At 42.7% G+C, this 12,345-nt stretch overlaps 1 protein-coding gene across 14 annotated transcripts in view; it reads right to left on the bottom strand.

Annotated features, from left to right (window-relative positions):
• The window catches only part of BLTP1 (bridge-like lipid transfer protein family member 1), a 222,200-nt gene that overhangs the window by 147,362 nt on the left and 62,493 nt on the right, over positions 1 to 12,345 (bottom strand). For all 14 annotated transcript variants that reach the window (XM_075929830.2, XM_075929833.2, XM_075929841.2 and 11 more), the window contains exons 15-16: positions 11,287 to 11,442; positions 5,274 to 5,371 (exon numbers count right to left, since the gene is read on the bottom strand). In XM_075929830.2, the coding sequence (XP_075785945.2) occupies positions 5,274 to 5,371; positions 11,287 to 11,442 (254 nt within the window). The remainder of the gene's footprint in view (positions 1 to 5,273; positions 5,372 to 11,286; positions 11,443 to 12,345) is intronic.

Here is a 12,345-nt window from a genome sequence, read left to right on the forward strand (position 1 = left end):
TGCAGTGGCCATGGAGAGGTACTTCTTACCTGACCCCATGCTGCGGCAGTGAGAGAGGGATGAAGTAGCCCTCTCTCCCTGGGGAAGCCTGCATAATGAACCCATCATCCGCAGTTCCATCCCAGAGCAATGATTTAAATGAAGCATGCACATTTTCATTTTATTTTCCAATAAACAAACATCAAATGAGTTTAGGATGTGAACAACGGCAGGTAATGCTTCTAGTATTACATAATTTTAAAAAACTATTTAAAAAAATATCAAAGTTACAAAATTCAACACTCTAAAGTCAGGAATTGTGACAACTAAGGTTTCTCATCAGCCACTTATTTATAGTCTCTGTGTATACACATTATGACAGCCTTTAATTAAGAACATAAGAACAGCCAGACTGGGTCTGACTAAAGGTCCATCTAGCCCAGTATTCGGTCTTCTGACAGTGACCAATGCCAGGTGCCCCAGATAACAGAATAGGTAATCATCAAGGGATCCACCCCATTGCCCATTCCCTGCTTCTGACAAACAGGGGCTAGAGACAGAATTCCTCCCCATCCTGGCCAGTAGCCATTGATGGACTTACCCTACAGGAATTTATCTAGCTCTTTTTTGGACCCTACTTAAATCCTGGTCTTCACAACATCCTCTTGAAAAGAGTTCCATAGGTTGACTGAGCGTTGCATGAAAAAATTCTTCCTTTTGTTGGTTTTAAATCTGCTACCTATTGTGGTGGTGTGTCAGGTACCCCCCGATCCTGCACCCCGTCTACAGCAAGATGAGATTCCACCCGCCAGTAGAACAGAGAGGATTTATTGCTTCTGCGAGGTACAGCACAGCCCGGGTTCTATGTGGGCATCGAAGTGAGCCTCAGACCCCTTTGGGTAGGAGTCCACAGGCCCCCGAACACCCAGTACTCAGCTTAGTCTCCTCTCTCCAAGTTTCCCAGCCAAGACTGACTCTTCTCCAAACCAAACCCCTCCTTTGTTCAAACTCCTTCCCTCTCAGGTGAGAACTGGTTGGGGCCATGGTCTACATGACATGAGGGCCCTCAGGGCAACTTCCCGCTGGGCAGTACTTACAGAGGCCAGTAGGGGTTATCCACAGCTCACATCCCAAGCACAGTGACCAGAGTTGACCGTACCGCACTACATCACACCTATTCATTTCACGTGGTGACTGCTAGTTCTTGTGTTATGGGAGCAAGTAAATAACTTCCTTATTTACTTCCTCATCATCATCCATGATTTTATAGATCTCTATCATATCTCCTGCTTAGTCTTCTCTTTTCTATAATCTCTCCCCATAAGCCATCTGTTCCACACTCTTAATCATTAAAATTCATCTGCCATTTTGTTGCCCGCTTACCGTGTTTTGTGAAATCCTTTTGAAGATCTTCAAAGACTGCTTTGGACTTAACTATCTTGAGCAATTTAGTATCATCTGCAAATTTTGCCACTTCATTATTTTCCCCTTTCTTCAGATCACTTATGAATATGTTAAACAGGACTGATCCCAATACAGACCCCCATAGTTACCGCTCTCCATTCCAAAAACTGACCATTTATTCCCACCCTTGTTTTCCCATCTTTTAACCAGTTATCAGTCCATGAGAGGATCTTGTTTCTTATCCCATGACAGCTATCTTTGCTTAAGAACCTTTGGTGAGGGACCTTGTCAAAGGCTTTCTGGAAATCTAAGTAAACTATATCTACTGGATCTTACCTCCACCTCCTGTCCACATGCTTGCTGACTTCTTCAAAGAATTCTAGTAGATTGGTGAGTCATGATTGCCCTTTACAGAAACCATGTTGACTCTTCCCCAACAAATTATGTTAATCTATGTCTGACAATTCTGGTTTTTTACTATATTTTCAACTAATTTTACCAGTACTGAGTCTTACCAGTCTGTAATTGCCAATATCACCTCTACAACTCTTTCTGAAAAACTGGCATCACATTAGCTAGCCTCCAGTCATAAGGTACAGAAAATGATTTAAAGCAGGGGTGGGCAATAATTTTGGAAGGGGGCCACTTCACAAATTTAAGAAGTTGTCACGGGCCAACCCGGAAAGGCTGGGACCTGGGCAGAAGGAGCGGGGTTGAGAACTACCGGGCTAGGTATGAGGACCTTATTTTCTGAACCAGCTGCTGCTAGTAAGAACAGTTTAATTTAAATTATGAAACAGATTAAGCATTTTAACTTTCTCATGTTAGTTTATCAAACTTTATTTTAAATCAAGTAAAATATTATGTCCAACACAAAAGGTTTCAATGTTTTCTTTATTTATGACACGGTTAGGGAACCATTTTTGGGTCTGGGGTCAATAACCCACAAAAGAAACAGTTGGGGGCCACACAAGTGAGAAGCAAACAAACTCCTCCAAAACCCCCACCGCTCACTGATGTGGCCCCAACTGAGACACCTCACTCCTCTGGTGACCCAGCTACATGGGGTGAGGAGAAGGGAAGGGGGAAACTGAGTGTCAGGGCTTCCCAGAGACCCGATTTACTTTTCTGGAGTTTGAGAGTTAGTGGATTTTATGGACCCCCTTAGGCTCTGAGGTAGGAACAAAAATGAGGGGTACAGTGCATGAGACAGGGCTGCCAGCAAGTAGGGATAGGGATGGGGGTGCAGAAGCAGGCTGGGAGTAGGGTGTCAGGCCAGGTGGAGGGAACAGGAACAAGGAAAGCTGCAGTTTATGGCTAGGGTTGCCAGATGGCTGAAACAAAAATACCGAACACCTCCCCGCCCTGGGGGAAAAAAAACACTAGGAAAAAAATTTTGTTGAAGGAAAAAAAGGGGGGGGGGAAGGGGGCGGAGAGAAGGACTGGCCAGAAAGGGAGTGGTGCTGGCCGGGAAGGGGGGAGACGGCCTGGAAACAGCTAAGGAGGGTTGAACGGGGCTGGCCGGGAGAGAAGGGGGAGGAGGGACCAGCTGGGAGGGGGCGGGGCTGGTCGGGAGTAAGGGGGGGCAGGAAGCAAAGCTGGGGGGGTTCGGGGGCCGCAAAGGTGGCCGGGAGGAAGGGGAGGATGGAAAGCAGAGCTGGCGGGGGGGAAGTTCAGGGGGGCTGGCCGGCAAAGATCAGGAAGGGAAGTCGGGGAGAACCGGCCGGCCGGGAAGGGGGTGTGAGAGCAAACTGGCCAGTGGGGAGCAGGACTGACCTGGGTGCTTGCTGCCTGTCCCACGCAGGCTCCTGGTGATGCAGAAGTGAGGAGGAGGCTTCTCCTCCTCCTCACACTCAACCAACTGAGGGCTTCTAACAGCAATCGCAGCCCCGCCTCCCAGCTGGGACTCCCAGCCACTCCCCCCCCCCCTCCCCGCCCACGCCAGGCTTCTGGTGCGCAGCCAGAAAAATCAGAAAATACTGGACATTGCACGTGTCTGATATTTTCTGATTTTTTTTCTGGACAAAGCGCGCAAATACCGGACACCTGGCAACCCTATTTATGGCCAGGAGAGAGAGTGCAAAAACAAGGGAGCGTGTCAGAGCAAGCTGAGGGTGCCGGAACTTGGAGGTTGGGGAGGGAAGTGATGCGATTGGGGTGGGGGAGGTCTGGGCATATGGGGGCAATATTACCTGGCTTCTTGCCCCTTTGCAGCAACAGCTGCAGCGACACTGCCGCAGCCACGGAGTCCTGGAGCCCGGAGACATCGCTGCTGCAGCCACACAGTCCAGGGGCTGGCCCTGAGGCACCGCGGCCACAGGCCATCCCAGAGGCTTAAGGCGCTGCTGCCATGGTCACAAAAGAATACCTGCCTCGTGCAATTTCTTTTTAATACTCCACATTGAAAAGTATGACTCTATATATCATTCTGCACTGAATCTGCACTGAATACAGAAAATTGTTCATTTTCTCATGGGTGTTTCTATGTTGTTCTCATTATGCTGCTACACAAACGTTAATGAATTTATCTCTGTAACAATCTGAGATCAAGACACATTCATATTTCTATTTTACAACTCAGAAACTGAAGCACAAGATAAGCTTAAAATTATCCATTAATTCCGAGTGCCCAATATGAGACACCTCTGGCCTGATTTTTCAGAGTACCTGGCACTATATAGAAAATATATTCAAAGTACAGCTCCAATCAACTTCATTTGCAGTTGTGAATGCTTTGCATACCCACAAATCTGGCAGCAGTAGTTATCTCACAACGGGCATCCAGGAAATGAGGAACAAACAATTAATGGCCAGCTAAGAACATTGGTTTAAGTAACTTGCCCGTCAAAACAGAAGAATACAGTGATGCAGGCAGGAGTAGAGTCAAATTCAACATTACTTCCAATGCATTCAGCTGCCTTAATCATAAGGCCATCCCTAATCCTACAATCCTTAGGCTCATTTACCACACTTTTTGTGGCTTCTGCAACAAATAAGTTAAAAAAAATCTTTCAAACAACTATATTCACGACACTGTCCTGATTCATTGGCATTGCCATAGCATTATCCATCCATCTGTCCTGTATGCTGACACTTTTGAAATATTCATCCTGAGGCAGACAACAGGCATAGAAAATTTCAGCCCAAACTTCTGAAATCTGACAAAGTTATAAGCAACTGAGAATTGGGTCTCACAGATAAGGTTTACTAACACTTAAGATGAAGTTGCAGTGGCCATTCATTAGATAAGGCTGAAGTCAGTGATGCATTATAAATCTCCTTTTCAAGTCCCAGTTCTAGTTTCCTCAAAAATAAACCCCCACTACATTTTCCAATAACAAGTGTCATCCCAGAATAAAATTATCTAGGAAGTTTGGAGGGGAGAGATAAGGAGAAAGAATCAGAATACGTTCTAAAGTTATGTTTGCTAAAAAATATCTGTCGTTGACTTTTCACGAAGTTCTTAATATTTTGGGGCTCCCATCTCCAAAATGCCTTGGTCTACAAATCCCACATGTTGTTTTGTTGGCCTTGCCAAACAGTGGTTCCTTTGAGTGCCAATGTGCTTTTTTTTAATGCAACCAGGGACTGGAGAGTGGAAGAAGAGAAACTAACAACAGATAAAAAAACCTATTAAATAGAAAGTACTTGTGATGAGCTGTCCTAATGCAGGCAAGAAAGGAGTTGACTATGGACTCATTAAAACAAGTTATAAGAATAAGCAGCAAAAAAAAATATGTTTTCTACCTCTTTCCCTTCAGGGGAACACGGGGTTCTGTGACCCGGCCTATACAAGGATGCAAGAGTTTATTGTCCAACTGACTTATCTTACATATGAAGAAATACTATGGCACTTATAGCGTAATTCATGCACATAAAATTTTACTTACCTTTAAAGACACCCTAGTATTGCATGTGGTTGGAACAAAGTCAGTGAAAGGCAGAGAGAAAATAATATTTAAGGTTTCCCCACAGGCTGCCAGATAAACTAAAGAAGAGAAAAGAAAAATAATTCAAATAAAAATTATTTTAAATTAAATGTCAATTATAAGCAATAAGTTGTATCTATTTTTAAGTTAGTTCTCCTTCCTGGGAATATCTCCCCTATTAGACAAGTTTTCTTGCAAATGTATGGGTGAGAATTAAGGAACAGCTGTTATAGAACCCATATGATAAAGGAAATGGCAATTTTAAACTTTCACACATGCAGAATAAACTGTGAATCCATTTTTGAAAGCTTGTACTCTTCATTATTGTGTCTAAAGAAGACCATTCCAGTTACTTAAGCAAATTTATCCATTCAGAATGAAATCACAATTAGAAAGATCCAAAATGTCACATCTAATACCTCATGACTTTTTGGTTTAATACATAGTCAAACTGCTAACACTTGAAAACGTGTGCCAAGTCCTTCAGATAAGTACTGAATTTCCTCATAATTTATCCAGTGAGTTTTTTACTTTTTGCTTTCATTCTTTACTCCAGAGGATGTGAGGGATATTCCCACACTCAAGGCATTCTTTTTAGATGACAAATTTGAGGAAATGTCTTATAATGAGGAATCAAAAGAGGAGGTTTTGAAACAAATGTGTAAGTCAAAACAGTAATAAGTCATTCACACAAGCATTCTTATCGAACTCAAATGAAATTACGACTGGAAGATAACTAATGTGAAACCAATTTATTTTTTTTTAATCTCAGAGATAATATCAATTACAGGCCAAAAAGTCTAACTTTACTATACTTTAAATCAGTTTGCCTGGCACTAAAATACAGAATTATTAGACATAGATAAATATGACTTGTTAAGGAAAGTCAACACAGTTTTTAAAAGGGAAGCCTATGCCTCAAACTATAAATTCTTTGAGTGGTTCACCAAACATGTGGACAAGGGTAAGTCAGTGGATACAGTGTATGGAGTCTTTCAGAAAGTCTCTGATAAAGTCCCTCACCAAAGCCTCTTATGAAAACCAAAACAAAATCATGGGATGAAAGAAGGTTCTCTCATGGATTGGTAACTGGTTAAAACACAAAAAATAATGGTACATATAAATGGTCAGTTTTCAGAATGAAAAGGGGGTAAATAGCTATATGCCTCTGTGCGGTTCAACATACTGTATTCATAAATGATCTGGGAAAAGGGTTAGCCAGTGAGGTACCAGAATTTGCAGATGATACAAAATTACTCAAGATAATTAAGTTCAAAGCAGAAAGTGAAGAGCTACAAAGGGATCTCACAAACTGGGTGTTCTGGGCAACAAAATAGTAGATGAAATTCAGTGCTGACAAATAAAAAGTAATGCACCAAGTAAAACATTATCCCAACTGTACATACAAAATGATGGGGTCTAAATTAGCTATTACCACTTAAGAAAGAGATCTTGGGAGTCATTGTGGATAGTTTTCTGAAAACATCTGTTCAATGTGCAGTGGCAGTAAAAAAAAAAAAAAAAAGCCTAGCAGAATATTAGGAAAACTAGCTAAAAAAGAAAATATCATAAAGCCTCATAATTCCACTACATAAATCCATGGTACACCCACATCTTGACTACTCAGTGCCGTTCTAGTCACTGAAAAAATATACATTAGAATTGGAAAAGGTTCAGAGAAGGGCAACAAAAATGATTTAAAATATGGTACAGCTCTGTCCAAGAGGAGATTAAAAAGATTTGGACTTCTCAGCTTGGAAAAGAGATGACTATACAGGGAGATGATAAAGATCTGTGAAATCATGAATGGTATGAAGGAAATAGAGGAATGTTTTTTGCTCTTCGCTGTAACAATAACTAGAGGTCACTGTTTAAAATTAATAGACAACAGGTTTAAAACAAACAAAAGGAAGTACTCTCTACACAACACACAATCCATCTGTGGGCCCACTGCCAGGGGATGTTGTGAAGTCCAAAACTACAGCAGGGCTCAAAAAAAGAATCAGGTAAGTTCATGCATTATAGGTCCAACAATGGCTATTAGCCAGGATTGTTAGGAATTCAATCTCATGCTCTGGGTGTGGCTAGCCTCTAATTGCCAGACCTGGGAGTAATGACAGGGGATAGATCACTCAATGATTGCCTGTTCTGTTAATTCCCTGAATCACCTGGCACTGGGCACTGTCAAACCAGAAGACACTAAGCAGACTGCCCAGTATAGCCATTCTTATGTACTTATGTTCTCTGCAATTATATTATGGGTCTTCGCCAGCAATTCCCCTTTCACACTGAAGGAATGCAACATTATTGGAGCGTTCATTATTGTAATATCTGGGAGTCAAGAGCTTTTGCTATTTTAAAAAGTGTTCTAAAATACACTTTTTATAGTAGTTTTAATATTACAATTGTGGCCTCTCTCTAGTTTTGATTAGAATAGGAGGTAGAAATTTCTAATGTATGAGGCTAAAAAAATTTAAGTATTTGTGAATGTACATTTAATGTAAGTTAATTGAAAAACAATGAAAACTTGATGGCTGCAGGAGGCAGTAATGCAGCAGACTGTGATGTTATTAAAGTCTCTGTGGCTGTCAGATACTGAAGGGCCTTCAAAAATAAAAATAAAGTATCAGTGAAGAGGATCCTCAGAAATTTGTAGAAAATGGATCCTAATCTTTCAATAACTGTTGTTCTTTGAGGTGTGTTTTACAAATCCATTCCACTGTAGTTACCTGTGGTCTCCACTGCACATCTGTCAGAATTTTTTCCCTTAGATATGTATGGGCAGTATGAATTCCCCCAACTGCCTCACACACCATGGGCAGGTATAAAGAGCCAAGCTGACTCAAACCCTCTATAGTTTTATCCTACAGAAAACACTCAGAGAAAAGGTGGTGCAGGGAGAATTGTGTTGCATATATCTCAAAGAACTACAGTTACAGAAAGCTAGTTTTTCTTACACTGATGGCTAATGTCTATTCCACTGCAGGAAACTCACAAGCTGTCTCAACTGGAGTCTATTTGAACAGCGACGTGTCCAAATTTAGCATCATCTCTAGATTGATGAGAGACAACACAGTGAGAGGGAAAAGTGTAGCTTTGCAAATGTCTAATATGGGCACATTAACCAGAAACGATGCAGAGGTCACTTGAATGACCCAGTACAGCTTGATGTTGGCCAACTTTAAAAAATAATGAAAAAATGCTTTGCATAGAAATAGGACTGCTCTTCATTCTGCCTACAAATACAATGAAAAAAGGAGACATAGCACTGAAAGATTTAATCCATTCCAGATTAAAGCCAGTGTTGGGTAACTTGCAGCTTGCAGGTCACATGCGTCCCATTAGGGTTTTATGAGCAATCTACAGAGGTGAAGATGCTGACACATTGGGACCTTGGGTGCTAGTACCAGCAGCACTGGGGGTATTTCTACACTACAGCGTTATTTCGAAATATCTTATTTCAAAATAGTTAATTCGAAATAAGCTATTTTGAAATAACGTGTCTACACACAAAATGCATTTCGAAATAGCACGTCTACACTGAGTGGACTCTGAATTGCATTTAACCAGGTCCGGCAGGACATCAGGTCAGGAGTTACTTTGTGGGGCTGCTGCCTGAGGCTATCTGAGGCCTGTGCTTAAAGGGACCACCCCTCCGGACAGCCGGTTCTCAGCTTTCCCTGCTTGCTTGCCTATCTCGATGAGGAACAGCAAAGCATTTTGTCTCTGTGTGCTCTGGTTGCCCTTACTTGGGACACCACAGCACTCTGCAACATGGAGCCAGAGCTGCCCCTGGGCACTCTGGTGCTTCTCATGGACGCATTGCTGCGAGCCTGACTGCACTTGCTGCAGGCTGCCATCCGGGAGCTGTCAGTATCCAGGAGGCCCTGTGAGAGAGCTTCCACCCTGAGGAGCACTAAGAGCCTCCCTGGTCTGCCCCACTGAGGGCTTGTGCCTCATTCCTTCCTTACATCTTTCCACTTACCCATCCTAATCCCCCTTCCTGCTGTCAAATAAAATACACGTATTTTCATGAACACCAACTCTCTTTATTTAACAAAACTGGGGGGTAGGGAATGAAACTCTGGTGAGAGTGGGGAAAGGAGGCAGGAGAGGGGAGAAGAGAGGGTGGGAGAGGGGAGGGGGAAACCTGGGAGGAGGGAGCTGGAAGGGGAAGCAAGGGAAAGAAGGGGGAGGGGAAGCTCGGGATTCAGGGGTGGGGGTCTCGCCGGACCAACTGTCATACAAATCTGCTCCTGGGTTCACATGTGGCCTTTGGTGGCCAGGCTGGCAGCTCTCCTGCCATAGATGGCCGCATTCCTCTGTCTAGTGCGGAGATCATGAATGTTGGGGGCATCCCTCCCAAACCTGTATAAGGTCCATGATCTCCACCCTAGACCAGGAAGGCACCCGCCTTCTTCGGGCCTTGGCAGGCTCCTGGGAGCTGGCAGACTGCTCTTGGAGAGCAGTGGAGGACTGGCTGCCAGTGGCTTGATGGTTCATGTTTTGGGACCACTGGGTCAGGGGCAGTGACTGCTGGCGCTGGGCTGGCAGGCTTGGAGCTGGCACAGGCATTGTGGCCAGAGTCAACCCCTTTAAGGGCTCCGGGGAAGGGGGGAGGGAGAGGAGTGTTCTTGGTTGAGGCTGGAGTGGCCACCAGGTCACCCTGGGAAGGCTGGAGGCCCCCTATTTCGATATAAGTGTCTACAAAGCACTTATTTCGAAATAGCAGTTTCGAATTTGGCGTTATTCTTCGTGGAATGAGGCTTACCAAATTCGAAATAAGCGCTCTGAAGGAGGAATACCGGCTAATTTGAGTTAGGGCTTTAAATCGGAATCCTGTTTCACTGCTGTATGTAGACACAGGCAGTTACTTCAGGCTAATCAATTTCTAAAATGGTGACCGGCTGGAAATATGCAAATCAAGCACGGGATATTTAAATCCTGGGCTTGATTTGCAATTTCGGTCTCCTTCATTAGCCTCCCTAGATCCATCTAGGGGGCTAGTGTAGACTTACCCTTGCAGACTCTAATGTTTCAGGAATAGGTGGCACTGAGAAGACATTCTGCAGTACCAAAATGCAAATGTGAATGCAATGCCAATGAAGGTACTTCTGGAGAAGGCCTATACTAGGATCTGGAGTCAAATTCCCAGGTTTAGCAGTTTGCTCTGGACAATGTCTCTGGCAACGCTCATCTGTCTTTCAGGACCACTAGCACCAAAGGTGCTCAGTATCTAGACCACGGTAGTCAGCTCAGATGGAAGATGTAGCACCAATTCCACCAGCAAATATTTAAACTAGCTGCCCTTTTTTGAACAGGGCTTGCAGCCCTTACAAATGCCACATTTGCCACTCATGTGATCCTTCCCGCAAGCACTGAAAGCAGCTGGGGTGAGGGTTACTCTTAGGCATTGCTTTACCACACATGTGACAGTGCTTAAAACCCAGAGAGTGAGACTTATCACCAATACTGGGATCGTTAACCAGACTGGCTATCAGATTATACAAAATTATTATTCACCAACCACTACAACGGTACTGTTTACAGGTTTGAATCAAGACTTGCAGAAGCAAAGACAGAGAACTATAACATCTGTCATGAGCAGTAGAAAGGAACAGAGAGGCTTGGAGATGGCTCAGACCTTTATGCCTGCACATGGTGCTCTAGAGGCAGCAGAGGGCTCTTGTGCTGCCCCACAAGAAAAAATTCTGATAGTTGTGCAATGACACACAGACACCCCTATAGTGGAATGGACATGTGGAATCATTCAAATAACTGCTTTATTTCAGAGTGTGTGAGGTTTTTCTGTAGCAAGTATGTGAAAAAACTTATTTCTTAGCAAAAAAAAAGAAGGGTACCTAATGAAAACTAGAATGTTTAGTACCTCTCAACAGATGCCTATACATTACAAAAAATCACAATACCTGTTTTATCTAATGTTATAAACAATGTCTTCAGAAGAATCACTCACCATTTTCCTGCTGTTTGGTGGAACAGTCAATCCAGTTGTGTTGATTTGCTGCCCAAATCATTTCAAATTGATGAAACATTACTTTAAAATTCCATATATAGGGAACAAATGAGAAAATATCTGGAGCATTATCACTGGACCAGTCTTGAATCAAATCTAAAATTATATAAAATAAAAAGGACAAAATAATAGCAATATATCAGATTAAACTAATTTGGAGAAGTCTTTTAAAAAGCAACTAGGCCAGTTCTGACTTCAGGGAACTATGGCAATTTACACCCAACCACTGAAAAATGAACTACTAAATTTCAGCATTATTATACCTTTCTAGTCAAAAGAAGAGTTACCTCAGTCTACCAAAATGTTGCCTTCAAATCATATTAATGAATAAATGCAAATGTAATTTAATAAATAAATGCAATAACCGTACGAGACAAGAAATATGATTTTGAATTCAGACTTACTGAGCATTAAGCTCAAAAGTTCAGATTAAGTTACGTGCACTAAAATGACAGAGCAACAAATACACAGGATTACAAGATGTTTCTGTTGATTTACGTAAAACCAGAAAATAGGAATATAAAGGACATCATTAAAATATCTAAGTTAATTTACTTTCTGAATATTCACTGTTTTAAACTTCTTTAAATTTACTCAAAGAAAGATGTTTTAATGGGATGTCATTATTTTATCACTTTTGATTCTGCTTTAAATATGAAAGAACTACATCAGGAGCCCAATCTCTCAAGGAGTTTACAGTCAACCAGAAATGCAGGATTTCAAAGTGCCTTTGAATGGCCTCACATTCAGTAAATGTGGTATAGTCAGGGATGTCTCAATGGTGTGCAGCGTCTGGAGCACCCTCCCTCCCGTGCCCCAGGGCAACTTCCCCTACCGCAGCTTCCTTCTCCCACTCCTGCTCTAGCCCTTCCCAAAACCCCATCCTCTTACTCCCTCCCCTGAACAACATGGCCCAGAGGATTACAGAGAGATTGGTGCAGCGGCAGCAGATAGGGTTGCCAGGTGGTTTAACCAAAAATACCAAACACCTCCCCCCCA

Source organism: Pelodiscus sinensis, chromosome 4 (assembly GCF_052426305.1).
Source record: "Pelodiscus sinensis isolate ZL-2025 chromosome 4, ASM5242630v1, whole genome shotgun sequence".
Taxonomy (NCBI): domain Eukaryota; kingdom Metazoa; phylum Chordata; order Testudines; family Trionychidae; genus Pelodiscus; species Pelodiscus sinensis.